The 27,665-nt window shown below is 36.5% G+C and overlaps 5 protein-coding genes and 1 pseudogene across 6 annotated transcripts; all 6 read left to right on the forward strand.

Moving 5' to 3' along the window:
* The first annotated feature begins 3,055 nt into the window (after positions 1 to 3,055).
* Positions 3,056 to 6,172, forward strand: LOC116128606 (cinnamoyl-CoA reductase 1-like). 2 transcript variants are annotated; one of them, XM_031414355.1, is made up of 6 exons: positions 3,056 to 3,282; positions 3,586 to 3,755; positions 3,994 to 4,176; positions 5,296 to 5,458; positions 5,611 to 5,800; positions 5,908 to 6,172. In XM_031414355.1, the coding sequence occupies exons 1-6, from the start codon at positions 3,165 to 3,167 to the stop codon at positions 6,038 to 6,040; spliced, it is 957 nt and encodes a 318-aa protein (XP_031270215.1). In that variant the 5' UTR covers positions 3,056 to 3,164; the 3' UTR covers positions 6,041 to 6,172. The 2 variants fall into 2 exon arrangements, with proteins under 2 accessions (XP_031270215.1, XP_031270214.1); XM_031414354.1 differs by lacking the exons at positions 5,296 to 5,458; positions 5,611 to 5,800; positions 5,908 to 6,172 and adding exons at positions 4,332 to 4,494; positions 4,647 to 4,836; positions 4,944 to 5,208 and having other exon boundaries at positions 3,058 to 3,282.
* Positions 6,173 to 7,145: 973 nt separating this feature from the next.
* Positions 7,146 to 9,162, forward strand: LOC116128603 (cinnamoyl-CoA reductase 2-like). Its single transcript, XM_031414351.1, has 6 exons — positions 7,146 to 7,339; positions 7,551 to 7,720; positions 7,958 to 8,143; positions 8,274 to 8,436; positions 8,532 to 8,724; positions 8,893 to 9,162. The coding sequence occupies exons 1-6, from the start codon at positions 7,222 to 7,224 to the stop codon at positions 9,023 to 9,025; spliced, it is 963 nt and encodes a 320-aa protein (XP_031270211.1). The 5' UTR covers positions 7,146 to 7,221; the 3' UTR covers positions 9,026 to 9,162.
* A 551-nt stretch (positions 9,163 to 9,713) lies between these two features.
* Positions 9,714 to 14,021, forward strand: LOC116128633 (cinnamoyl-CoA reductase 2-like). Its single transcript, XM_031414388.1, has 6 exons — positions 9,714 to 9,888; positions 10,158 to 10,327; positions 12,695 to 12,880; positions 13,038 to 13,200; positions 13,427 to 13,616; positions 13,709 to 14,021. Exons 1-6 carry the CDS (start codon positions 9,771 to 9,773, stop codon positions 13,839 to 13,841), a joined length of 960 nt encoding a protein of 319 aa, XP_031270248.1. The 5' UTR covers positions 9,714 to 9,770; the 3' UTR covers positions 13,842 to 14,021.
* Positions 14,022 to 15,865: 1,844 nt separating this feature from the next.
* On the forward strand, positions 15,866 to 17,702 carry LOC116128627 (cinnamoyl-CoA reductase 2-like). Its single transcript, XM_031414381.1, has 6 exons — positions 15,866 to 16,035; positions 16,175 to 16,344; positions 16,447 to 16,632; positions 16,886 to 17,048; positions 17,168 to 17,357; positions 17,446 to 17,702. Exons 1-6 carry the CDS (start codon positions 15,906 to 15,908, stop codon positions 17,582 to 17,584), a joined length of 978 nt encoding a protein of 325 aa, XP_031270241.1. The 5' UTR covers positions 15,866 to 15,905; the 3' UTR covers positions 17,585 to 17,702.
* A 963-nt stretch (positions 17,703 to 18,665) lies between these two features.
* Positions 18,666 to 20,201, forward strand: LOC116128502 (annotated as a pseudogene).
* A 1,411-nt stretch (positions 20,202 to 21,612) lies between these two features.
* Positions 21,613 to 27,198, forward strand: LOC116128593 (RNA-binding protein 38). The gene is made up of 8 exons (XM_031414341.1): positions 21,613 to 22,535; positions 22,818 to 22,941; positions 23,616 to 23,745; positions 24,712 to 24,748; positions 24,854 to 25,091; positions 25,821 to 25,928; positions 26,028 to 26,126; positions 26,657 to 27,198. The coding sequence occupies exons 1-6, from the start codon at positions 22,305 to 22,307 to the stop codon at positions 25,913 to 25,915; spliced, it is 855 nt and encodes a 284-aa protein (XP_031270201.1). The 5' UTR covers positions 21,613 to 22,304; the 3' UTR covers positions 25,916 to 25,928; positions 26,028 to 26,126; positions 26,657 to 27,198.
* Positions 27,199 to 27,665: the final 467 nt, after the last annotated feature.

Raw genomic sequence — 27,665 nt, forward strand, 5'->3', positions numbered from 1 at the left:
TGTCTTATTCGAGTCATCTCGATCAAGGTTTTCAAATCCAACCCAATCTGACTAGTTTAACCTGCTAGACTAGGACTCAAGATCTTCTTCGAGCCAAGTTACAAAATTCAACTATTCCCGAAAATCCCTAACCTAACCATCATTTTGACCAGTTGGACCGGTCAACTTGAGACTCGACTCTTTGATCGGGTGACACCTTTAATTGCTAACAGAAGGTTAATCAAGATGTGTGTAAACTAATCTAAACATCCTCCCTCATCAATTAATCAAATGATTTTTATATTAGTTCATTCAATCAGACGTTGACATATTAAAAACATTGATTTTGAACATTAATAATAAATAATAACCTGAATAAATATCGATTAAAATACTAATTAAATCCAACATGTAACACGGAATTTGAAGTGTATCTTTAAAGTAAGTCAAGTAGTAAACAATTTAATTAAATAGCATGGAAAATATGGCAAGGGAACGACCAGAAGTCACTCTTAATAATTCTTTTAAGAGACTTTGGACAGTCTCCCACCACCGAACACTTGAGAACATCTTAGAAAATTGCCTATATTAAAATTTTCCAAGGCCATAATCCTCAGGACAACGAGTTTCACGTAACCCAATGTGATATTTACAACTAGAATAATACTTTGGGTACTAATGAATGGGTACTAATCTGTGTACTTACTAAAGCATAGTACGGATACTATACGCATAGTATGGGTATTATGCTTTAGTTAGTACACAGATTAGTACCCATCCGTTAGTACCCATACCATCACTCTTACAACTAACAGGCATTGAGAAGAAAATGAAGCATATATAAGAGGATGACTTAGACGATTTGAAGTTAGAGTCCAGCCAGCCCCATCCATTATAGTTTTTATTGAATAATCGTGCTGATTTAATACGCGGTCCTCAGTGGAGTGGTGGCGGCTAGAAGTCTAGATCTCCAGAAAACGGCGTCGTATTGAAGTTACTGCAAATAAACACTGTACTAAATACAACAAAAACGTGATACATAGTTTATCTTTTAGACCGGTTACTATCTGAATTCTGTAACTCCTCTTTCTTTTCGAATCTTTGGACTTAACGACACTTGCAACGTGTTTCATCTACTTCTGAATACAAACCTGATTTGGCTTTCTTTGATGCCGATGGTTGGGTGCTTTGGTTGGTTACTTCAACCTTATATTTCATTGACTTTGGGGTCAGGTTTGGACCAGGATGGGTTACGCTATATAAATGAAGTCGCATTATTCAAAAATACAGTTGGTCAGTGGATGTTGTGAGCCACAAACAATCTCACCGACAGAAGTGGCAGGCCACGATTTTTATTGAAGTGCCTACACGTGGGGGATGACTAAACCGGAGGTTTGATCCGTGGGCTTAGTTATCTACAAGCCCGTCCGTTTATTCGCACCTTGTATTAGAAAGCTTTTGGTACATGGGTTCTGTGGCCCAGCCCATGGTTCAAACCAACTGTCAAACATGCATTGCGGACTGCTGTATCAATTAGTAAGAAATAGTTTGCATTATTGATTATTGAGTAAACGACATTTTCCCACCCAAGGTTTGGCGAATCTTCAGTTCCCACCCCTGGTTCCATAAATTATAGATTCTCACCCTTAAATTAACGCCGTTACTTTTTTCTCAAATTAACTCTCACATCTCAAATTTCTCTCAAATAACCCCCAGAGGATCCCGGCCAAGCCAAGAATCTGGCACTATTGGATCTGTCCGACATCACCATCAACATCCCCTTATCCTTCTTACCAAGACCCCTAATTTTTCCACCCGATTGCACCTCGGCAAGGTGCCGGAATTTGGCTAGAAAGGGGCGAAAAAAAAGCAAAAGCCTAAGGGAGAGGTGACGGCGATCAGTGGGCAATTACAGTTGAAAATGTTGGGGGTTTTGGTGTGGGGAAGCCGACGATGCTATTGGTGGTCTTGAGGGTGGTTTTCGATGTCGGGACTTGCCAGAATTTTGATGAAATGCTGATTAACACTAAAAGTGATGGCTGACGATTGGGGGGTTAAATCAGGCGGGGAGGTTAGAGGTTTTGATGTGGGGGTTGAGGGGATTGTAATGGTGGTATCAGGAGGGGTCGATTGTGCTAGAAACTGACCAGAATGGCCTAAAATCGTCGTGGCGTGAATTTGAGAAATGAAGGGTTATTTTAAATTTTTCTGGTGGGGTGAATTTGAGAAGTGAATGATTATTTTGAAATTTTCATCTTTGAAATAACCATCTTACCTTTTTAACTGTTAGATTAAACAGTTATCTGTTAATTTAAGGGTAGGAATCTGTAATTTATGAAATTAGGGGTGGGAACTTGCAGATTCACCAAACCTTGGGTGGGAAAATGTCATTTACTCTTGATTATTTTATGATACAAGATATTCAAGTACAAAATTCTTGAATTGGGGAGGATTACTCGGGGCTAAAATCACTTAACAGTTTATGGTCAGTATAGATATTCCATACAAACCTAAAGGAATTCAGGCTATAGAGTTTGCAAAAAGAACAGGAGCTGATGCTGTAACAGTTTGTCCTACACTTGTACTGGGGCAGATTCAAGTAGGTAGTTCCTTTAGAGCATGGTCTCTTCAGAAGTAGCATTTCAGGCCGCTATACACATGCTTGCACATTGGCAGCTTCACAAATGGAGAGGAAGAAACAAAGATGAGTTCAGAAATCCGCAAAAGCTTGGTTGAAGTCACAGATCATTGGTGAAGAGTGAAGAGTGAAGAGTGGAGAATCTCACTTATTCAAATGAACACTACAGAACAGCTGGACTCTTTTGATTTGATACAAATACTAGTACGACTTATTAAGTTTTTAGTAATATCATGTTCATCTTAATTATTTTTTTCAAAGTTTATGGGTGGGAGAATGTAATTACGGCGAACCTTGGGTGAGAAATTGTCATTCACTCTATTTATCTTAATTAAACCTAACATTTGACCAAAAACGGTGATCATGAGATTGAAAAAGAGTGTTGAATTTGACTCTAGTCGTCGACTATTACATAATTAATTGAAAGAAGGGTTTCTAAATTGAGAATAAATGAGTTAACTGAAGTTTATTTAAGATGCTGAGTAATCCTCTGACAGATCAATCTTCATAAATACGAAGAGGGTGTAGTAACAGGTTTAGGTTTGGAATGGCTTCAGAGAAAGGAAGAGTGTGTGTAACAGGAGCTGGAGGCTTCATTGCATCGTGGGTCGTCAAGCTTCTTCTCTCCAAAGGCTACTTCGTCCATGGAACAGTTAGAGAACCCAGTGATTTTCTTTTCCCTTTCTCTGAATTCATGCTTTTGTTCCAACCATGTTTCTGCTTAATTTTGTTTATAATCTCTTTCTTGCTCCCTCCTCCAATTGAGCTGCTATTGTACGTTGAGATCTTTGGCATCGCTTATATATTGAATGAATGACGCATTTGATTTATGGCCACTAATTATCAAGTAGGACATTTTTGATTGGATATTCAGTTATTATCCAGTAATTTTAAAACGAATTATATTTTTTGTACCTTAAACATTTAGAGGGTGTTTTAATAGTGAATATCCCGCAAATATGGTGCAGAGGATGAGAAAAATGCGCATCTGCATAAACTTGAGAAAGCATCTAAGAATCTGAAACTCTTAAAGGCAGACTTACAGGATTACGACTCTCTCTATTCTGCGATTGTTGGATGCAGTGTAGTCTTCCATGTTGCAAGCCCCGTTGCATCCCGCACCGTACCAAATCCTGAGGCAAGAAGGCCTAAATATTGTTATCTTCTTAATAATATTCTTTGCATGCATCATAAAGTGTTGATCACGTTATTCTATTATCTCCAAAGAGAAAAAACAGAACCAAGGGAATTGAAGTGTGCAAAGTGGTGTACTATCATTTTGAATTTGCCTTTCCATCTATATTATTTATTTACATATTTTGCTTAAAACTGGTGTGGTTTGTTTTCTCTTACATATTCAGAATACAATGGTGCAGGTGGAAGTGGTTGATTTGGCTGTAAAGGGTACACTCAACGTGCTGAGAGCATGTCTTGAGACAAAAGTTAAGCGACTTGTTCTCACATCTTCTGCAGCTGCTGTCGGCAACCCCACCTGGCCCAAGGACCGGGTGATGGATGAGACTTGTTGGTCTGATAAGGAACACTGCAGAGCAACTGAGGTAGTAACTTGAGAATTCATCTTTGTCTCAAATATCAGACGAGTTGCTTTATCTTTGTGTATGTTAGTGCAAACAGTTTTGAAAATGTGTTTAAGTATTGCAGAATATGTTTGGCTTAGTATACACTGATGCAGAATTTCTTATGTTCTTACCAGAACTGGTATTCTCTTTCAAAAACGGAAGCGGAAAGTAAGGCTCTTGAGTATGGAAAAAGAACTGGGCTTGATGTTGTAAGCATTTGTCCTCCCCTTACATTGGGGCCACTTCTGCAGTCCACAGTGAATGCAAGTAGCTTAATTCTCGTTAACCTTCTCAAAGGTACCAAATTGTAGCCTGCCTGTATTGGATGATTTATTGTAAAGAAAAGGAATTTTCTCTAAAACATGATTTCTTGACAAGTAGCATACTTGCATTAATCCAGGCTATAATCTCATTCTGACAGGAGTTTTCTGTCATCTGTCTATAAACAGAAGGTTATGAGTCATTGGAAAACAAACTTCGGAGGATAGTTGATGTGCGTGATGTAGCTGAAGCATTGGTTCTGGCATATGAGAAGCCCGAGGCAGAAGGTAGATATATATGCATGGCACACATGATCACAAGAAGGAACCTGGTTGATCACCTGAAGAGTATATATCCTAACTATAACTATCCTAAAAGGTAATCCTTGCTTTACTGCATATCTAGTCAAACCAAGAAATGTTTATGGCTACAGCATCAGTATCATGCTTTTGTTAGTATTCATAAAAATGCTCATATATTGGCAGCTTTACTGAGGGAGGTGAAGGAGAAAGACTAAGTTCAGAGAAACTGCAGAGGTTGGGTTGGACTTTCCGGCCCTTGGAGGAAACTCTCATTGATTCCGTTGAGAGCTATAAGAAAGCTGGAATCTTAAATTAAGAAACTAGACATTTCGATTCATCTATAATAACAATTGTATCAACGTTTTTCTAATTCTGTACCAGCATGTAATTGCAATTTGCTAATAAATATCTGATGCCTCGTTTAAAATCAGAGGCTTGCTTTCACAAATCCTCAAGAGACTTTCAACTAAATCCTTCCCCCACAACTCGGATCTTGTTTGATTAAAATCTAACAGACAANTTATGTTCTTACCAGAACTGGTATTCTCTTTCAAAAACGGAAGCGGAAAGTAAGGCTTTTGAGTATGGAAAAAGAACTGGGCTTGATGTTGTAAGCATTTGTCCTCCCCTTACATTGGGGCCACTTCTGCAGTCCACAGTGAATGCAAGTAGCTTAATTCTCGTTAACCTTCTCAAAGGTACCAAATTGTAGCCTGCCTGTATTGGATGATTTATTGTAAAGAAAAGGAATTTTCTCTAAAACATGATTTCTTGACAAGTAGCATACTTGCATTAATCCAGGCTATAATCTCATTCTGACAGGAGTTTTCTGTCATCTGTCTATAAACAGAAGGTTATGAGTCATTGGAAAACAAACTTCGGAGGATAGTTGATGTGCGTGATGTAGCTGAAGCATTGGTTCTGGCATATGAGAAGCCCGAGGCAGAAGGTAGATATATATGCATGGCACACATGATCACAAGAAGGAACCTGGTTGATCACCTGAAGAGTATATATCCTAACTATAACTATCCTAAAAGGTAATCCTTGCTTTACTGCATATCTAGTCAAACCAAGAAATGTTTATGGCTACAGCATCAGTATCATGCTTTTGTTAGTATTCATAAAAATGCTCATATATTGGCAGCTTTACTGAGGGAGGTGAAGGAGAAAGACTAAGTTCAGAGAAACTGCAGAGGTTGGGTTGGACTTTCCGGCCCTTGGAGGAAACTCTCATTGATTCCGTTGAGAGCTATAAGAAAGCTGGAATCTTAAATTAAGAAACTAGACATTTCGATTCATCTATAATAACAATTGTATCAACGTTTTTCTAATTCTGTACCAGCATGTAATTGCAATTTGCTAATAAATATCTGATGCCTCGTTTAAAATCAGAGGCTTGCTTTCACAAATCCTCAAGAGACTTTCAACTAAATCCTTCCCCCACAACTCAGTTCTTGTTTGATTAAAATCTAACAGAAAGTTTCAACATCTTTTCCAATTTACCAAAAGATATTTGGCCAGATGAAAGTGTAATAAAATCACTTGAACAAACATCAGACGCGAAGTTGCTCTCTGAAGTCTTAAAAGCAAGATGATGGTTGCCACAGCACTCCCTGAAACAAGTCAAGAATTCTCAAGGTGTCTTATAATTTACAGCCCACGGGTTGGTTTTGGTTTTATAATTGGCTTTGAAATTGATTTTGGCGCCTTTTAACAGATTTCTGGCATTGCTGTGGAGAGTAAGAAAATTAGAAAAAGTCTAAAAGGATACAGAGACTTATGAAGACTAGAGATATGTTGGCACTCTTTCTTATGTCTGACATGATATGATCATCCCAACAAACAAAAGTATGTTTTTTAAATTAAACCTAACATTGCCCNAGTGTAATAAAATCACTTGAACAAACATCAGACGCGAAGTTGCTCTCTGAAGTCTTAAAAGCAAGATGATGGTTGCCACAGCGCTCCCTGAAACAAGTCAAGAATTCTCAAGGTGTCTTATAATTTACAGCCCACGGGTTGGTTTTGGTTTTATAATTGGCTTTGAAATTGATTTTGGCGCCTTTTAACAGATTTCTGGCATTGCTGTGGAGAGTAAGAAAATTAGAAAAAGTCTAAAAGGATACAGAGACTTATGAAGACTAGAGATATGTTGGCACTCTTTCTTATGTATGACATGATCATCCCAACAAACCAACAAACAAAAGAATGTTTTTTAAATTAAACCTAACATTGACCAGACTTTTACAAAAAAGAATGATGTCACTGATGACTTATCATTAATTATAAAAAAATAAATTGTTAATTGAAAGGGACGTGTACAAATTGAGAGGAAATGCATGAACCAGTCAACCAGAGGCTTATTTATATAACTCGAGATTACTCCTACATTACTCCTACACAGATCCAGACAGAAAAAATAATCTTCATAGAGGTAGTAATAACTGGTGGAGGTTAGATGGCCTTAGAGAAAGAAAGAGTGTGTGTAACAGGAGCTGGTGGGTTCGTTGGCTCATGGGTGGTCAAGCTTCTTCTCTCCAAAGACTACTTTGTTCATGGAACTGTCAGAGAACCCAGTTATTATCTTCTCTATGTTTTACTTTCAATATCTGAAATAGCCAAAATAGGGCTTTGTTCTAATAGTATTTGTGCTAAAATTATTCTATTTATTCTTACTCTAGATTATATTCTTCTCTCTGTTTTTGAGATCTATGACATGGACCTTAGTCTAAACAATTTTGTTTTGAAGAGGAACTATATTAATGGAATTTCTTGAAATTGGTGCAGGGGATGAGAAGAATGCTCATTTGTATAAACTTGAGAAAGCATCTGAGAATCTGAAACTCTTCAAGGCTGATTTACTGGATTACAACTCTGTTTATTCTGCCATTGTTGGATGCAGTGGAGTTTTCCATGTAGCCAGTCCTGTTCCATCCACCATTGTATCGAATCCTGAGGCAAGAAGGCCTAAATATCGTTATCTTTTAATAATAATATTGCTTGCATTCATCATACCCTTGTAATAGAGCTGATCACGTTATCTGATGGTCTCACAAAAAGAGAAAAATAAGACCAAGGCAATTGAAGTGTCAAATGGGTGTATCATCGTTCACTTTCCATTTATTTTGTGTATTAAATATTCTTCTTAGAAGTGGTGTTTTATTCTCTTTCCCATTGCAAATACTATGATGCAGGTGGAGGTAATCGAACCAGCTGTAAAGGGTACACTCAATGTGCTGAAAGCATCTGTTGAGGCGAAAGTTAAGAGAGTTGTTTTTGTGTCTTCTGGAGCTGCTGTTGCCTTCAACCCCAGTTGGCCCAAGGATCAAGTGATGGATGAGACTTGTTGGTCTGATAAGGAATATTGCAGAACAACTAAGGTAGCAGCTGTAGAATTTATCTTTATATAAAATTCAGATGAAACGTTCATCAATTTTGAAATGTAACTATAGAGCAGAAAGTGTTTTGCTTAGTATACAATGAATCCAGAGCTTTTTATTTTCTTACCAGAACTGGTATTCTTTTGCCAAAACGGAAGCGGAAAGTGAAGCTCTGGAGTATGGAAAAAGACCTGGGCTAAATGTTGTGAGCATTTGTCCTACCTTTATTTTTGGGCCAATTCTGCAGTCCACATTGAACGCAAGTAGCATGATTCTTGTTAAGCTATTGAAAGGTACCTAACTGTCCATGCCGACTGCTTGTTAAGTTCCATTTGAGTCTGTAATATTCTCATCCAATCGGTATTCTCTGTAATATATGTGTGTACAGAAGAAGGTTGTGAGTCAGTGGACAACAGGCTGCGGATGATAGTGGATGTGCGTGATGTAGCTGAAGCCTCAGTTTTATTATATGAGAAGCCTGAAGTAGAAGGGAGATATATATGCACAGCATACAGTTGCAGAGGACAAGAACTTGTTGATAAACTGAAGAGTATATATCCTAACTACATTTATCCTACAAAGTAAGTCTCGTTTTGATGAATTTCAAATCAACTAACTGTATTTTTATGGTTATACTATTGATATTCTTTTTAAATCAGGCAAAACATATTTGAAATTTATCTCAAGTATGACTTATAGCTGTTTCTAGTGATATCATATGTTCACAACAGTTGTTTTTGAGTTGGCAGCTTTACTGAGGGAGGGGAGGAAATAGTGCTAACTTCAGCAAAGTTGCAGAAACTGGGTTGGAGTTACCGGCCTTTGGAGGAGACTCTTTTTGACTCAATAGAGAGCTACAAGAAAGCTGGAATCTTAGATTAAGAAAGTAGACATTTTCATGTCATTATCCAGTTCTGTCTGATGTAAATTGCAATCTGTTAATAATTATGTGAGACGTCTGTGTTTACACAGCACTCACGATTGCTTTTTCTCTTAATAAAATGAGCTAAATTTCAAGATGATATTTTTTTGGCAACACCTTCCCAGCATCAACAATGTCAATAATTTCACAGACAACATAAATAGAAATATGTATGAACAAATATTATAAATGACATAAAACAGAAAGGAAATAAGAAGAATATGTCCGCCTGGTGATGGTTTTGATGAAAGTGAAGAAATGTCTGCAGTGCACACCCTCAGAAAACCATGGACTCACACAAATTCCTTACAGGGTCTTTCAGATAATATCTTAGAGTTCATTTGGTCTTATAATTTGGCAGTGAGGATGATTTTGGCGCCTTTGAAGAGATTTCTGAAATTCCTGCTGGGGTAAGAACCGTAAGAAAAAGTCTAGAAGGATAAAGAATATTATATAAAGATTAGAGAGAGATACCGTGGCTCTCATTTTGTATTTATCAAATGATCGAGATTGTATCTTCATCATCCCAATGGACAGAATATATATTTTTTATTCTAAACCTAACAATGGTCTAGAAGATTAAATAATGAATTAAAAACTTGAAAGAAATGAATAAACTAGAAGCTTATATAAAAGGTACGTCTAAGATTGACCCAGAAGGGAACAATATTCATAGAGGCAGGGAGAACTGGTTAGGGTTTGGAGATGGCATTAGAGAAAGTAAGAGTGTGCGTAACGGGAGCTGGAGGCTTCGTTGGCTCGTGGATCGTTAAGCTTCTACTCTCCAGAGATTATATTGTTCATGGAACTGTTAGAGAACCCAGTAATTATCTTTCTCTTTTTACTTTTAATGTCCGAAATAGGGCTTCTAATCGTGTTTTTGCTTGTATACTTGTGATTTTAGTTATGTATTAAACAATCCTTTCTTGATTGATTCTGATGGTTTTGTATTGTAGAGAAGACTTTATTGTTGCTCATGTATACATGTGCAGCTTTTGTTGTCTATTATGGAATCAGTTCAGTATGAATCATATTTCGGTATCTCGATAAATTGAAGGGTGTTTTATGGTGAATTTCTCAAAATTGGTGCAGGTGATGAGAAGAATGCTCATTTATATAAACTTGAGAAAGCATCTGAGAATCTGAAACTCTTCAAGGCTGATGTACTGGATTACAATTCTGTTTATTCCGCCATTGTTGGATGCACTGGAGTCTTCCATGTAGCCAGTCCTGTTCCATCAACCACTGTACCGAATCCTGAGGCAAGAAGGCCTAAGTATCGTCATCTTTTTAATAATATTATTGCTTGCATTCATCATACCCTTGTTGTTAGGAGATCGCACAGCGGAAAAAATACATTCGAGATTAATAATGTAGGAATACAATCACATAAAGAGACATGATATTTACGTGGTTTGACATGATCCGTTTACATCCATGGATGAGAGAAATCTACCATAGTTTTATAAATACAATATACAAGAGTACACAATACCATAAACCTGGTACATAAAACAGAGCAGAAACAATTATAGTTTCTAACCACACTCAACCTATATCTAGAGTGGAAACGATCCCAGTTTCTAAGACACTCTCTCCATGGTGTTTAACAACACTTACATCAAATATCGTATGTTCTCACATTCTTTCATAACCTTGAATTGGTTTTCACTCTTCTATTTGTAAGTAGGATACGGGATATTCTAATTCCAATAGGATTCATATTTCAATTCCTAATAGGACTCCTAAATTCTTTTCCTATTTACAAAGAGTAACCATGTCCAATTTTGCTAGCATACAATTGCACAGTAACCATGCCAAATTTTGTCACCAAGATTTGAGAACCAATCCACCTACAACCTAAAACCTGTTGTACTCTGTCTGTTATATGCATTCACCATCTTGAAAGAACTCATCTCCCATGGTGTTTAATAACACTTACATCAAATATCCTATGTTCTCATATTCTCTCATAACCTTGAATTGGTTCGCACCCCTATATTTGTAATTAGGATACATGATATTCCAATTCCAATAGAATTCATATTTCAATTCATAATAGAACTCCTAAATTCTATACCTATTTACAAAGAGTAACTATGTCTAATTTTGCTAGCATACAATTGCACAATAACCATGCCAAATTTTGTCGACAAGATTTGAGAACCAATCGACCTATAACCTAAAACTTGTTGTAGTCTGTCTCTTATGTGCATTCACCATCTTGAAAGAACTCATCTCCCAGGCCGCAACTTGGAGCTTTGATACCACTTGTTAGGAGATTGCACAACTGAAAAAATATATTTGAGATTAATAACGTAGGAATACAATCACACCACATAAAGAGACATGATATTTACGTGGTTCAGCATGACCCGCTTATATCTACGAATGAAAGAAATTCACTATAGTTTTATGAACACAATATACAAGAGTATACAACACCATAAACCCGGTACATAAAACAGAGCAGAAACAATCATAGTTTCTAAGCACACTCAACCCAGTACCTAGAGTGGAAACGATCCCAATTTCTAAGACATTCTCCCCATGGTGTTTAATAACCCTTACATTAAATACCTTGTGTTCTCACATTCTCTCATAACCTTGAATTGGTTCTTACCTCTATATTTGTAGGTAGGATACGTAGATATTCTAATTCTAATATGATTCATATTTCAATTCCTAATAAGACTCATAAATTTTATTCCTATTTACAAAGAGTAACCATGTCTAATTTTGCTAGCATACAATGGCACAGTAGCCATGCCAAATTTTGTCGCCAAGATTTGAGAACCAATCCACCTACAACTTCAAACCTGTTGTAGTTTGTCTCTTATGTGCATTCACCATCTTGAAAGAACTCATCTCCCAGGTCGCAACTTGGAGCTCTGATGCCACTTGTTAGGAGATCGCACAACTGAAAAAATACATTCGAGATTAATAACGTAGGTATACAATCACACCATATAAAGAGACATGATATTTACGTGGTTCAGCATGACCCGCCTACATTCACGAATGAGAGAAATCGACTATAGTTTCATGAGCCCAATATACAAAAGTACATAATACCATAAACCTGGTACATAAAACAAAGCAGAAACAATCATAGTTTCTAAGCATGCTCAATCTAATACCTAGAGTGGAAACGATCCCAGGTTTTAAGACACTCTCTCCATGGTGTTTAATAACCCTTACATCGAATATCTTGTGTTCTCACATAATCACATTTGCTCATTTTCTCGTAACTTTGAATTGGTTCTCACCCTTATATTTATAGAGAGGATACGAGATATTCTAATTCCAATAGGATTCATATTTCAATTTTTAATAGAACTCTTAAATTATATTCTTATTTACAATTGTATTCTTTATTAAATAGTTTTTCTAAAGACATACAGTTTTACATAGAAATAAATAAGAAAGCGAGCAACAATACCTCAACGCTTGTAATAGAGCTGATCACATTATTTAATGGTCTCACAAAAAAGGAAAAAGAAGACCAAGGCAGTTGAAGTGTCAAATGGATGTGTATTATCATTCACTTTCGATTGATTTTATGTATTAAATATTTTTCTTAAAAGTGGTGTTTTATTCTCTTTCCCATTTCAAATACTATGCTGCAGGTAGAGGTAATTGAACCTGCTGTAAAGGGTACACTCAATGTGCTGAAAGCATCTGTTGAGGCAAAAATTAAGAGATTTGTTTTTGTGTCTTCTGGAGCTGCTGTTGGCTTGAACCCCAGTTGGCCCAAGGATCGAGTGATGGATGAGACTTGTTGGTCTGATAAGGAATATTGCAGAACAACTAAGGTAACACCTGTTGAATTTACCAGTACATCAAATTCAGATGAATTGCTCTCGCTATTCTTTATTTTTCTATTGCTGACAATTTTGAGATGTAATTAGAGCAGAAAATGTTTTGTTTAGTAGTATACAGTGAATGTTGAGTTTTTTATGTTCTTACCAGAACTGGTATTGTCTTTCCAAAACGGAAGCTGAAAGTGAGGCTCTGGAGTTTGGAAAAAGAACTGGGCTTGATGTTGTGAGCGTTTGTCCCACCCTTATTCTCGGGCCACTTTTGCAATCCACATTGAACTCGAGTAGCCTAGTACTTGTTAAACTTTTGAAAGGTACCTAATTGTACTATGCCTACCTTGGATTATTTGTTATAAATGTATGATTTAGGTCACGCTCCCATCAGTAACAAGGTTGTTTTATTTGCATGTTTGTGATCATAAATGAGTTCTTTGTGTCTGTGTGGTTACTGATTTTTCCTCTGAAACATGATTCCTTGCATGTTTCATTTGAGGTTTAGTCTTCTCATTCGATTGGTATTCTCGCGATCTGGCTGTACAGAAGGTTACGAGACAGTGGAAAACAAGCTGCGGATGATAGTTGATGTGCGGGATGTTGCTGAAGCCTTACTTTTGGCATATGAAAAGCCTGAGGCAGAAGGGAGATATATATGCACAGCATACATTATCAGAGCTCAGGAATTTGTTGATAAAGTGAAGAGCATATATCCTAACTACAAATATCCTAAAAAGTGAGTGTCATTTTGATGAATATATACTCAACAAGCTTGACTTATAATTACTTGTATATGATTTGTTCACAACATCACTTTTGCGTTGGCAGCTTCACCGAGCCAGTGGAGGAAAGAGTGCTAACTTCAGAAAAGTTGCAGAAGCTGGGTTGGAGTTACCGGCCATTGGAGGAGACTTTCGTTGATTCCGTTGAGAGCTACAAGAAAGCTGGGATCTTAAATTAAGAAAGTTGTCATTTTAATATATGCGTCCACTTCTATCTGCGTAGAAGGAGGATATGTTTGGTGTAATAATAATGTTTTCAAGGTTAATAAATATCTGAGAATGGATTTTTTTCAGTACTGGAAAAATAAAAAATCTTACAGAAATTATTGTAAACCTCCATTAACCAGTTTCAAGGTGTAAAGATCAAAATAGTCAGTGGACAACAAAATTTTGAAGATGAGCACAAGAAAGTAAAACAATCCCACAATTGTTTTTGCGTTTGGATTGGAGCCTCGGCATATCGACGAAGATATACCATAATTATGCCTCTTGCACTCATTTTGGACCCATCTTTTCTGTGTTCTTTTGTGTCTCAGAGTCAATTGATAAATTAAGTACACTTGAAGAATCTAGATGACATCCAGGGGTTTTTTATGCCAACAACCACAATAATAGTGCATAGAAACAACAAAGCTATGATTTCAGAATCTGTAAGGTAAGACAGGATATAGAAAAAAATCTTACACAAATGAAATGATCATTTACCTAAAAAGTTAACCAGATTCAACTTTTAAACATCGAAATAGTCAATGGAAGATTACAATTTTGAAGATAACAGAAGGAACTAGAAAGTGAAACAATCCCTCTTGTTTTTATTTTTGGACTCCGGCCAATGGTTCTTGATTGGCCTTTTCATGTTGATGAATGATGAAGAGACACCATATATACCGGCTGTTAGAGCTCTACCTCTACCTTTTGCACTCATTTTGAAGTTCCCCCCCTGATTCTGTGCCTTTTTTAAATTGAAATTAGTTAGGAAAGAACATTTGTATAAGCTTGTTGATTTGTGTAATTGAAATTGTATATAGCGAGTTTAACTTTGCATTATATATTATGCTTTATTCAGTTGTTTTCTAATAGATTCACATAAAGAGCGAGAATTAGTGGTTTTTTTACTCATCATTCAGAAAAGTTGCAAAAGCAAGGCTGGAATCTTAAATTAAAAAAAAAAAAAACAGGAATAGACATTTGGGTTTATCTTCTCGACTTTGTAACCATTAATCAAATGTCAAAAAATATTACTATATAAGCATATTCTTGAGTATGTTATTGCTAACGGAGATAGATTTAACATGATCTCTTAAGTTCGAGTTCGTTTTAAGGTAAAAGAGTAAGAGGAGAATCTAATATAATCTCTCGAGTTTGAGTCTCCACGGTTTCTAATAGGGATGACACTGGAGGTCGTACCTGACCGATAATTCTAGGATCTCGAAGGATTAGTTTAGGTATGTGTAAGCTGATCCAAACACCCTAAGTCATATAAAAAAAAAAAAAATGTTATTGCTTAGGAATGCTTAATAATCGAACCCACTTGTGCATCATTTGAATATATTGATATAAGTCAAAATAATATCTTCTTTCTTATTTCCTGCTAGACTTTGATCACTCAATGATTGACATTCACCTAACTTAGCAAACATAAACTGCCAACTATGCCTTCATCTTACAGCTTTTTTCTTGTTGGATAAAGATAGATTTTTCAACTGCATATTTGTCAAAAGATACTTGGCTTAATGATAAGTATTACAGGCAATCCCTATTGTTTAATCCATTAATACCTACTGGTTAATGGACTCACTTTCAGCATCCTTTGTGATAATCGAAGTGGTTAAAAAATCAAGAATCATGTCTATGCTTCAGTTAAGGTGAAAATTGCATTCTTATCTAAAAGCAGCCAATAAAACCAGATCACAGAAGGCCTTTCAATATTGAGAATATTGTCCATGTCCTTGCTCTAATATGGTTTAAATTTCTTTTAAGCGAATAATAATTCTTTAAAGTCTAAACGGGTCGAGTAGAAATGGGTGTATATCAAAATTCGAAATTGGGATACAGCCAAGGACGAGAACCAAAACGCAGATATTGACTTGTCAGGTGTGTTTTGTCTTGACAAATAAAGCGGTTGATGCTGGGTCGGCATTTTAATATTGTTATTCATCTGGAGTATTCTGCCGTTTTAACAAAACTGGATTGAGAGAAGAGAAAAATATTAAGTAAAACTGAAGTCGGAGAGGGTGAGTGAGATGACGACGAGAGCAGTTGAAGAGAAAGAGAGAGTGTGTGTGACTGGAGCAGGAGGTTATGTAGCTTCATGGCTGGTCAAATTTCTCCTTTTGAAGGGATACATGGTCCATGGAACAGTTAGAGAACCAAGTAATCTTCTTCTTTCTTTATAATATCATCTTAATACTAAAAGCACTGAAGATTTGTGTCAGCTATATTATATATTAAACTACTGAGGCCTTTATGTACTCATATGGATCATGATGAAAGTTGATAATTATATATACAGGTGACGAGAAGAACGCTCATCTGAAGAAATTGGAAAACGCTTCAGAGAATTTGCAACTCTTCAAGGCAAATTTATTGGACTATGAAGGTCTTTGTGCTGCCATTGCGGGCTGCACTGGGGTTTTCCATGTTGCTTGCCCTGTTCCTGTAGGAAGTGTTCCAAATCCTGAGGCAAGATTTCAAGTTACTTTCCAGTTTGTTTCTACGTGTACTATGAGCAGCTTGCTTTTTATGATATCATCTGTGGTTTTCCATTAAGAAAAGGTTTTGCAGGTAGATTTTATTGAACCAGCTGTGGTTGGTACACGGAATGTACTTGATGCTTGTTTGAAGGCAAAAGCCAAAAAGGTTGTGGTTGTTTCATCTATAGCTGCTGTTGGACTGAACCCAAATTGGCCAAAGAATCAGGTCATGGATGAGAATTGCTGGTCTGACAAGGAAGCTTGCAAGGCAAATAAGGTATCGAACTAATAATCAAATTTTACACATCTTTTATAAGTAGACTAGGAGAAACATCACGATACTATCACCAATGGTTCCACGATACTTTAGATGCTATGGCTTTTCTGCTTAATAGGCTTCAATAGCAAGGATTACAGAGGTTCAAGTGTTTCATATTTCACGACTCCAACAGATCATCATACTAGAGTTCTCAGTTCCTTTTTTTAAGGGTTTAGATAAGAATTAAACTCCTTGCTCTAATGAATGCCAGAACTTTTATAGCCTTGCCAAAACAATGGCAGAGACAGAAGCTTTGGAGTATGCAGAGAAGGGTGGACTTGACATTGTGACAGTTTGTCCATCAATTGTGATTGGGCCAATGCTGCAACCCACAATCAATGCCAGTAGCTTACTGCTCCTAGCGCTTTTGACAGGTTTCTTCTTCCTCTCATTACTTCAATACATATTGTTAACTGGTTATTTATTTATTTATACTGTCACAGCTTATCTTGTATACTTCAATACTAATCGCCATAAATGACATGAAAATCAGATGGACATAAAACGGTGGAAGACACAGATCGACCCCTCGTAGATGTACGCGATGTGGCGGAGGCGCTTTTGCTGGTTTATGAGAAGCCTGAAGCAAAAGGAAGATATATATGTACTTCGTATCAAATCAAAATGCAGGCACTGGTGCACAAGTTGAAGAGCATTTTTCCAAACTATAGTTACTCTAAAAGGTAATTCCTGAATGTCACACATGATTTAAATTCAAAAAATGAGGCACTTTCACTTATTTTGTTATTGATTCAATGAACGTCATTACAGTTTCACTGAGGATGACTATGAAGCAAATCTGAGTTCAGAGAGATTGCAGAAGCTGGGATGGAAGTACCGGCCACTAGAAGAAATCCTTAGAGACGCTGTCATGAATTATGAAGAGAAGGGCATCCTCCATAAAGCTTAGAACAGCTGGTTTTACTGATAAACCATATTCATGTCATTTCATGGTTGAGAAATCAATGTTGCTATCTTCTGTTCTCTTTAAATGCAGTTTGAAATAAATTTCGACTTACACCATCATTTTTTCAGATATACTAACAACTAACTACTGGTATGATCATAATTGAAGTAACAGTTGATTTCAATATGCTATACTGAAGTCAAATAATTCATTTATTTGTATTTTTAAGTCTATAAACAGAGAATCATGCACATAATAGAAACATAAATTTTTTATAGGTATATATTATATAAATATTACATACTCATAAGGTCTACGTTCAATTTAAATGAATCAATATCATTTTTCACAACAACATTTAGGATACTTTCAATGGCAACTCCGTGGCTTCCATTTACTTATAGACCGAGGCCTGATAGCTTGGAACCTTAAATATGTATGCTTCTAAGAAGAAATTGATCCAAAGATGGTATTTTAGAAGAGACAAGACATGTTACTCCTTGTGGGAATCATCTTCATCTTGGTTGTTTGAGATAATTAATGACAATGTCTGTAACCCCTATGTCTCTGTGTCAGCTAGCATAAGGTTTTCGTTACAACCTTTTCAAGTTTGTAAACATCTGGAAGAATATAATTTTCCATTATAAATCCAAGCATAAATGACATAGGATCCTATATTATAAACCTTATAATTAAGTCTTTGGTAATAGAGTGGACGACAGAAATATATGAAAGTCTCATGCTACCAGTTGTCACCGGCGGGGAGTTTCACACCCAAAAGGATAACCTATTAGATGAGAGACTCTTTCCATTTATACGCCCAAGACCTCCCCAATACGCTTCCGATGTGGGATTCGTTACATTTTCTCCCACCCAATCCTGTGATGCCCTTGTCACAGGTGGGACTCCCTGCCTATCCGTCCACCTCACTCTAGTGTGGACCCATAATCACACGTGAACGCTCCTACGTAGGCACTTGACGGGACATCGAAAGATGGATCGGGCAGACTGGGAGTTTCACACCCAAAAGGCTAACCTATTAGGTGGAGGGACTCCTCCCATTTATAAGCCCAGGACCTTCCCAATGCGCTTCCGATGTGGGATTCGTTATACAGTGCAGGTACAACTCATCCAACCATCTGTTAATGGCACCAAGAATGTTCTAAACGCATGTGTGAAAGCCGAAGGGAAGAAGGTTGTGGTTGTGTCATCTGTTGGGGCTGTTGGGCTAAACCCAAATTGGCCCAGGGATAAGCCCATGGACGAGGAATGCGGCACTGACTTAGAATTTTGCAAGGCAACGTAGGTGTCTGACTAACGAAATTAATTTAGAACCGCTATTTAATTATATTACTAAAAGTTGTTTCTTTCTTTATTGTTTCACTGTTAGCTAACCTGTCAATATGAACATCAGCAATGGTATTGCTTTGGCAAAACAATGGCAGAAAGTGAAGCTTTGAATTATGCCAAGAGAGGTGAACTCAACTCAACATAGTGACAGTTTGTCCATCCATAGTTATTGGGCCATTGCTGCAATCCACCATGAACAACAGCAGCTTATACCTCCTGAAGTTTTAGAGAGGTTTCTCTATTTCTTTTCATTCAGTTTTACCGTATTAGACCATACAAATTTTCAATAATTAATAACGCTGCGATCAACAATCATATCCTGTTGGGGTGCACGAATTAGGACTAAGTTTTGGGCATAAGCTGAACCTTAATGGAAATAAAACAAAAATGTATGATTGTTACTGGGATGTGAGCCAGGTTATGACTGGTGGATGTCATAATTTTACGAAGAAATATTCAAGCTAAGAACAAGACTTCAATGTCACTAATTATGAGTAACGTTACCCTCGTAATCTTTTTTTCATAAGCAGCTCCAATGTGACAAGTGAGTAAGCGTTGTCACGTCAACTCCACCACATAAAAGATACAAAATGATTTTGATTAGACCAAAGAAATGATTGTTTCTCACAAAAAGAATAACCGTTCATAATAAGAAACAATTATTTCTTATGTAAGAATGACCGTTTGTTTCTAATAGTGCTTTAGGTGTGGTAAGAGCTGACATGATAGTGTTAATCTGTTATCACGTTAATATTGTAAAAAAATGTTGTAAAATTGGCATTAAATTAAAAAATTGATCTTTGCTCATTGATTTTACTTTTGAAAACTACTATTATGGAAAGCAGATGGATTCGAATCAGCAGATAGTATAGGTCGGTTCGTCATGTGGCCGATGCAATCTTGCTGGTATATAAGAAGACAGAGGCAGAGGGTAGATATCTATGTTCATCATATGACTTTAGAATCAAAGATTTGGTCGAAAAGTTGAAAAGCTTTTATCCTAATTACAATTACCCCAGAAGGTAAAATAAGTTGCATTTTACAGTATCAGTAGAGTAGGAGTTTTAGGTCAATTATTAAATTCTCCTAGCTGGATTTTACATGTTTGCTCTGTTTCCCACCAGAATCTTTTTTTTTTTTTTTGTTTTTTGTCATTTCTGGTATGTTCTTTTTCTTGACAGTTTTAATGAACTGGAGGAAGATAGTAAATTCAGATAAATTGTAGAATTTAGGATGGAAGTATAGGCTACTGGAGGAGACAGTGGGTTGATGCTGTGAAGAACAATGAAGAAAGTGGTGGCTTGGTAAGATAATCTGTAGCTTCCAGGTTCAGTTGGGCAGTGAAGTTCTAAAATCAAAGTACCTATTTACAGTGTTCTTTTTCGCCTTGTTAAGCATCTTGTACGGTAATATTCCCTTACAGAGAATTGATGAATAAACTAAATTTGTAATTTTGTCCTTCACCCCGGATTCAATCTAATAAGTTTACTTGATCAGAAAGATATCTCCCAAGAAACAACCAAACTTAGCCTGTAAGAAATTGTAGTTTCGTCGAAGCACTGTAATTAGAGGTTGAGGTTTTATGAAACAGTTTTAAGGGATTAAAAAACTGTTTTCCGACAACAAATCTTTGTTTTCGAGTGTTACAAAGAAAATAGTAGTACGAAAGAGACAGAAACATGCTTTGTTTTGTTCGAAGAAGGCTCAGAATTACTTGTGTTTTTCAATTCAATTCTCTACTAGAAACCACTGGTGAAGTGGTCCCTTAAGAATTAAGTTTACGATGCAACAGTAGCCCAAAACTGGTGTCTTGGACCCATCAGACCCAAACCCCTAGCCACTGGTTAAATATCCTGAAAGGTTTTTCCAGATAAAATAAGAGAAAGTAAAGATGAAACTTGTCAAAATTAGAATGGTGTTTCACACTACTTCTGATATGCCTTTGACTCTTGCGTATTCTGGGCCAACATGATTTTTGGTATTCTGAAGCTTACAATGAGGGAGCGCTTTTGGGATAAATTCTCTGGAAATAGGTTACGAGCATACCTACCATTTTAATGAAAGAAAATAATGATGCATTGTCACAGCCAGCAATAGCATCATCCATTATGAGGGTCCCTTTCTTGACTTTAGATACGTGGAGACCTCCATCACCTTTATCATCCAATTACTTAATCTCTCTTCTCATCTGTCAAAAAAAAAAAAAAAAAAAATACTAACTGGTTACTGTCAACTGCTTAAAACTTCCACAGCATAATCAAATTTGTAAAGCAGAAAGCCAAAGGCAAATCTTTACTGCTCCTTAACCCAGATCATTTCCAATCAAGAAGTCATTAATTGTAATGCAATCATCAAGATTGAATCAAATAATAGGCTGGAATTCATATGGGTATTTAAATTTTGTCAAGTTACCATAAATAGGAAGATAAATAAAACTGGTTTTGGCTGTACAAAAATAAATGACAATGAAGACAGAAGGAAGAAATTATTACCAACTGGAATCTAAAGACAGAGACTTTGTCTTGGGAAGTTTTGTTGTGTTACGTGTGAAGTTGGAAAAAAAGAAAAAGAAAAATTAAGAAGAACAAATTAGGGTTTAGATAAGTGTTGAAAGAGTACAGTAGATAAAAGAGAAGAGGTCCCACGTCCACACCATACCAAGCTGTCTTTGCTTTGTTGAGAACTCTGGAAGACAAAAGACTGCTCATTTCTTCTCTTTCTCTTCAGTGCAAATTATGACTCTCTCCTTCTTCTTCTTCTTCTTCTTTTTCGTATCTTCTTTCACTCATAATTATCATCATGAACATCCACAACATCAATGAAAAAGATTAAAAGGAAATCTATTTTCCCCTTGTTAAATAGTTTAGTTACTGCTGTATAAAAGTAATTATAGGGCACTGTTAGTATCAAACTCAATTCTGGTTTTTCTAAGATTCTTTTTACAACTTCTCTGTGACCAACTTTTCCCATACAAACGAAGCCCACCACCAACTCTTACTGGCCCATCTAGGGTTTTTTTACAAATTTTTTTATCTTTTTTTTTTCTTCTTTTTATTATGATTCTTAGGTTTATTTCTTTTCTCATCTTTTATCTTTCCATCAAATATTAGCTGACTTTGTCTGCTTTGATTCCCTTTCAATTCTATGGATTCGCAGTATATTTCTTCTTCCATTTCTAGGGTTTATCTAGGGTTTTTCTTTTAAGATGTGGTTTCTTTTTAATTGGCTCTACTTTAGTATCACTTAATTATTATCTCCGATTTCATTGATCATCCCTTTTTTCTTTTCCTTTTTTTCTAGAAGATTCTTGGATCCTCTCTTTTAATCTGAGTCTTAGTTAGAATTAGTATATAATTTTATTCTTCTATTCTTGATGGCTTATCAGCCGATTCCGGGTCCTAGCTCGGGATCGAGTTCCAGTTCTGGGTTTCAATACATGAATTCTCCTTTTGGAGATACCACATACACAAAGGTCTTTGTCGGGGGACTTGCTTGGGAAACTCAAAGTGAGACCATGCGTCGCTATTTTGAGCAATTCGGTGAGATTCTTGAAGCTGTCGTTATCACTGATAAGAATACTGGGCGATCCAAAGGCTATGGTTTTGTGAGTATTAATTGTTTTTCACTGTTCGCTTTCATTTCAAAACACCGTCGATCCGTTGCATAATGTGTTATATCTGTGCTTTGCTTGGTTTGTTAAATAATTTTTTTTTTTTTTTTTAAATAATTTGATTGTTTATTTGCGCTCGTTGGTTGTGAAATGGGGTTGGTTAGGATTAGTGCAAATTCATTGCTACTGTCATGGATATACTTGCCAATTATTGGGGTGATTAGTGTGGTTGTTAAATGACTTTGTTTTCTGTTTGTATTTGTATGGAGGGTGTAGGTGACTTTTCGGGAACCGGAGGCTGCTAAGAGAGCCTGTGCTGATCCAACTCCAATAATTGATGGTAGGCGAGCAAATTGTAATTTGGCTTCACTTGGGCGACCGCGACCTCCAATATTCTATGGTATCTTATCTAATGTGTCTGGTTGGTCTAGATGTAGAGCGGATGTATCACTTTGCAGTTCGATCATCTATACCATGCTTGTGTGGTGATTTCTTTAAAGCTTGAACATAGATATTGATATAGGACCTTTAAATCTATTTACAACGTTGTTTTCTAGGATAATCATTATTGAGCAATTTATCTGGTATGCACCCAACATTTTGCCATCTGTTCTTTTATCGTGTCAAAGTTCATCTTCATCTTTCTTCCCTTCTGCCCAATAAAAGATTTGATGGTCTGAACGGTTTGTATTTTTTCTAAAGCATGTTTGTTGTGCTTTTAAGTATATATTACACCTTTTCAAATTCATTATTCTTTTTGTTACTAGGCTTGGTAAGAAGGTTAAAAAAAATCATTTTTTACATGCACACTTTTGCTTTCTTTATGGTATGCCCCCTTCTTGCATTTTGAAAGGTTCTTATTTGTGCTTCAATTAGCAGTTTGTTGGCTCATATATTTGGCTCTTGCTTTGTTTTGTTTCATTTTGAATTTTAGTTTCAAGCTAATGCTATCATGCTTAGAGTTTTGAAGAAAACTAAACTATCTCTATCACTGGTCCCATCAGTTTAACTTTTAAATCTTCTTAATCATTCAGATTTTCTCTATTCTATATGCTCACTGTTTCTGATACTCAGGGCGTCCAAGGCCAACAGCCCTATACAGTGGGAGCTTGCAAGCCTCCCGGGGCCCTTATATTGGAAGTTTTGGCTACCAGCAACCACTTTCATACAACTACCAACAAGGATTGGTTTATCCTCCTTATGGGTGAGTTCTGCATTCGGAAAAACATGATTTAAATCAGTTTAGCGGGTTCTAGAAATTAAAGTTAAATGATATTGTTTATGAGGAAAATGTTGTTCTCTCTCTCCTCCTTCACTTTCCCTCTCTTTTGTATATTTGTTTCTGAAGGGTAATCGACTGACAGATATAAAATCGAAGCGTCTTGCATTGCATGTTGCTGATTTGGTGACTCTTCAGTTGACTGGATCATTGGCCATATGCTGTATGTAGATAAGCAAATACATAGTTTAGTCTGCCCTGTTCTGTCATTTTAAGATAAGTTATAGTCCTAGGGTAAATTTAAACTACTAGCTCTCTGAGCTCCACTTATGCTCTTGTTCTATTTTGAACTGACCATGGAAAGCTTGGTTATTGCTTCGTTGAATTGGGTACATCTCCTTTACTACTAGTTTTTCTTTTTCTTCATTCCTCTGTTGCCTAGAGTTGTAGTTGGTGCATTTACCAATCACCGATATTGAACATGTGCTTAGGAACTTTTAGTTGCTCTAGGAATAATTAGTTTTTTTTCCCTAGATTTCAAGGTTGATAGTTACATAGTACAGTGATGTGACATGGTGTGATTGGTAATTGCAGGAATGAGAATTGAAGATCATATGTGCCCAAGTTCAATGTATATAATACAGGCAAGAATCATGTTCTTGGTTTGATAAGGACCACAAAAAAACATGAAAATCTTGGTTTGAGTTGTTAGGATCATCTTTTATTGGTTTACCTTGGGCATACTACAGGTGGCTTACTGATGGAATAGCATTATGTTAGCCTGTAAACTACTTGGGAAACTTAGATTCCTTAGAATAGAAAGTAGTGTCTGTGTCATTCATCATTTTTCTCCATGCAGTATCATGTTTCAAGGTTCCATTCTCAATTTACACCCAAAAGTTTGTTCTGATGTTGATCTTGGGTGTCCTCAATGGTTGTCTAAACATGCAGGTATTCAACATATGGTCCTGAATACGTCTACCCACAGGTAAATAGGCTCAGTAGCAGCAATTAAATTTACATCTTTCGAGGGTTTACTGATTTTATGATACTCACCACTCCCACCTTTTGCATCTTCTCATTGTACTGGTAGGGTGTTTACAACCCATACATGGGTCAGCAGTACCTTCAGATATATGGAGTACCTGGGACGGTCAACACAGCTATCTATCCTTATGGACAAATGGGTCAAAATGTTCCTGGAGGTCATGGTTATACCTCGTTGCAGGGATATGGAGTGCCTGGTCATCAGATTGTGCAGTTCAGTGGACCAAGTGTAAATGCAATAACAACTTCACCTATGCCCACAGTTCAGGCACCATATCCTGCCGGTAAATTTTTCTGTCTTAGAGCTGTTCGTTAGATATGTCAATATTTTTTTCTTAAAGTTGTTTGCCAAACACTTGTGTGATCTCGTGATATCTGGCCTGTCTATGCTTACCACATAATTGCATATTTCATGTGATTAAAGATGTAACATTTGATGTCTGATGTTACAGTTTCCCAAGCTTTATGGTTTTGATATTTTTGTGAAATTTCATTGAGTGAAGGATTGATTCCTCTAGAACTTGCTCTTGCCAAGTGGGTGGCAACAGCATGAATATCAAAAATTCAGTTGGTTCATTCCCATGTAGTTTATGTGAAATCATTAAGTTTGTTTGGAAACCTTTCAACTTGAAAATCTACCATTTATTGTGATTTAGCAGGGTTTAATTTTAAATAAAAAGTTAAAAAGAATACACCTCAGTATACTAAAAATTCCTATGTGAATGGTGCATCAAAAAGAGTTTCTCATAAACAAAATGAAGTTTCAGCCTTTAGAATCTACAAATACTATGGGGATGACATCAAAGGAATGTGAAAGAAAGATATTTACGAAGGAGTGAAACAGAGCAGTCTCTTTAGGTTCTCGGTGTGAAAGGGAGAAATTATAGTCAATGAAGACTTGCATGATTATTGGGGATTGGGGAGATTGAACTTGAAATGTCTCTTGATGGGTGTTTAACCAAGATATTATTAAGTAGATAGGTCTGATCAACGAAGTCCATTGGCTTTTTCAGGTATTGCTGCCCCTGTTCCAGCACAACCTCAATTTTTAGTTCCTGCTCCTTCTCAGTTCATGCAAGGTAGCGGTTCTGACCAAACTACTGGGTGAGGGGTGGATCAAGGTGAGTGGCATTTTCTAATTTGGGGTACAATAGTGCATGCCATCTTTTCCTTCTTGCTGCCAGTACTATATTTTATTGGAGACTGTTGTTAATTTGCAGGTATCCTTAGATTGCAGCAGGACTAAGAGCAGCGGAACTGCTACTTGAGTGGCGGGCTTCGGATCTAGCCTTGCAAATTAATTTTCTTGCATTCTAGAGGTACGATTTATCAATATCTTAATGTTCCTTGACATCAAGAAAGGTGATAAAAAGGAAAAACAAGGATGCCCATTTTTCCAGGATACTAAGATTGCGCCTTTGTTTCAATGATTTTAGCATTGACCACCAAAATTGACTTTATTGGATAATCTTTTTTATGTTGTCATTGTGATGGTTATATTCTTATTAATGAGACCTTTTGAATTGGGAAGGGGAAAAAATAAAAAAGAAAATTAAAGAGTCAAGTCAAAACAATTAATTAAAGAAAAAGATGCTCAACTTTAAATTTTGAATCAGGAACTTTCGGGTTGATTTTTTTTTTTTTTTTTTTTTTATGACTTCCGTTCTCTGGCTAGTAGCTCTTGTGGCTCTATAGTGATCCTTTGGCTGGTTATGGAGTGAAATTATAGGATTTTGGCGGTATAATTGTTTATTTGTTTCTTGAACATCTGTGTATTTATATTTCCTCTTGTGATTTGAAGTATTTATGCAACACTTAATTAAATCTTGACTGATTTTCTGTTTTGCAGGTCATACATAGTTCATGCTCACCAGAGAAGTCTGTTGTCTGAGTCGCTCCGTATGGTTGAGAAGGATAATGGAAGATGCGGGCTGCACTTCCTTTACCCTATTGTATCTAAAACCTTCATATGCCTGCTGGTGCTCAGGGAGAGCCGCGAGCAGTCATAGATTGATGGATGCTGGAATTGGGATTTTGGCAACCATGTAGGAAGGAATAAAACAATGTTTTTTTTTTTTTTTTTTTTTTTTAAATTTCAAAAAAGGAAAAAAAAGACAGTCAACATGCATAGAATCAAGATATGATTCTTTTATAGTCTAGTCTAAGTCCCAGCATTTGGGTATATAGATGGTCTATGGTACTGGTAGTGGTGACTACTGTTGCCCCCTGCATTGTATTTAAATTAAAATGTCATTTCAACTTTTGTGCATATTAGTTCTAGGGGTTTTATTTTACACCATCTTCTGTAATATTCTTGATCTGACAGCCCGACCTCAAAGCATGGGGAAAGCTTCAGTCATATTTAATTTAAAAAAAAAAAAATTCTGTGTGTATTGGCTCTTCTAGCAGTGTCTGTCATGAAATTTTTGCTTGTTTACACTCCTTTTAAGGCCTGGCCTCACCGTTTACAAACCCACCAAATCCCCAAAACCTATGAAAGCAATTTTTATAGATGATTGATAGTTTAATATATAATGATTATATAAATCAAACTGCTTAATTCGTAATTTGAAGAAGGAAATCTTCATTATAGTATACATGGACTAAAAACTAAAACTAAAGTTCCAAAACACCTTCGGTTGGGCATCCAATTGGGTGCAAAGGTAGTATCTTTGTTTCAACAACGGGTTGTTTTGGGATAATTTTCTCTGAAGATTAGTGGGCTAATAGATTGTTATAGGATGTTTTTCCTTAGGAATTAGTGGAGGTCCGATAGCTACCTTTGCCTCGAGGGGGTTGTTTTTACTATAATTTTCCCTGAGAATTAGTGGAGGTTGGTTGGTTTGGGAGAAATCAAG

This window comes from Pistacia vera, unplaced genomic scaffold, assembly GCF_008641045.1.
Source record: "Pistacia vera cultivar Batoury unplaced genomic scaffold, PisVer_v2 Contig200, whole genome shotgun sequence".
NCBI classification, from domain to species: domain Eukaryota; kingdom Viridiplantae; phylum Streptophyta; class Magnoliopsida; order Sapindales; family Anacardiaceae; genus Pistacia; species Pistacia vera.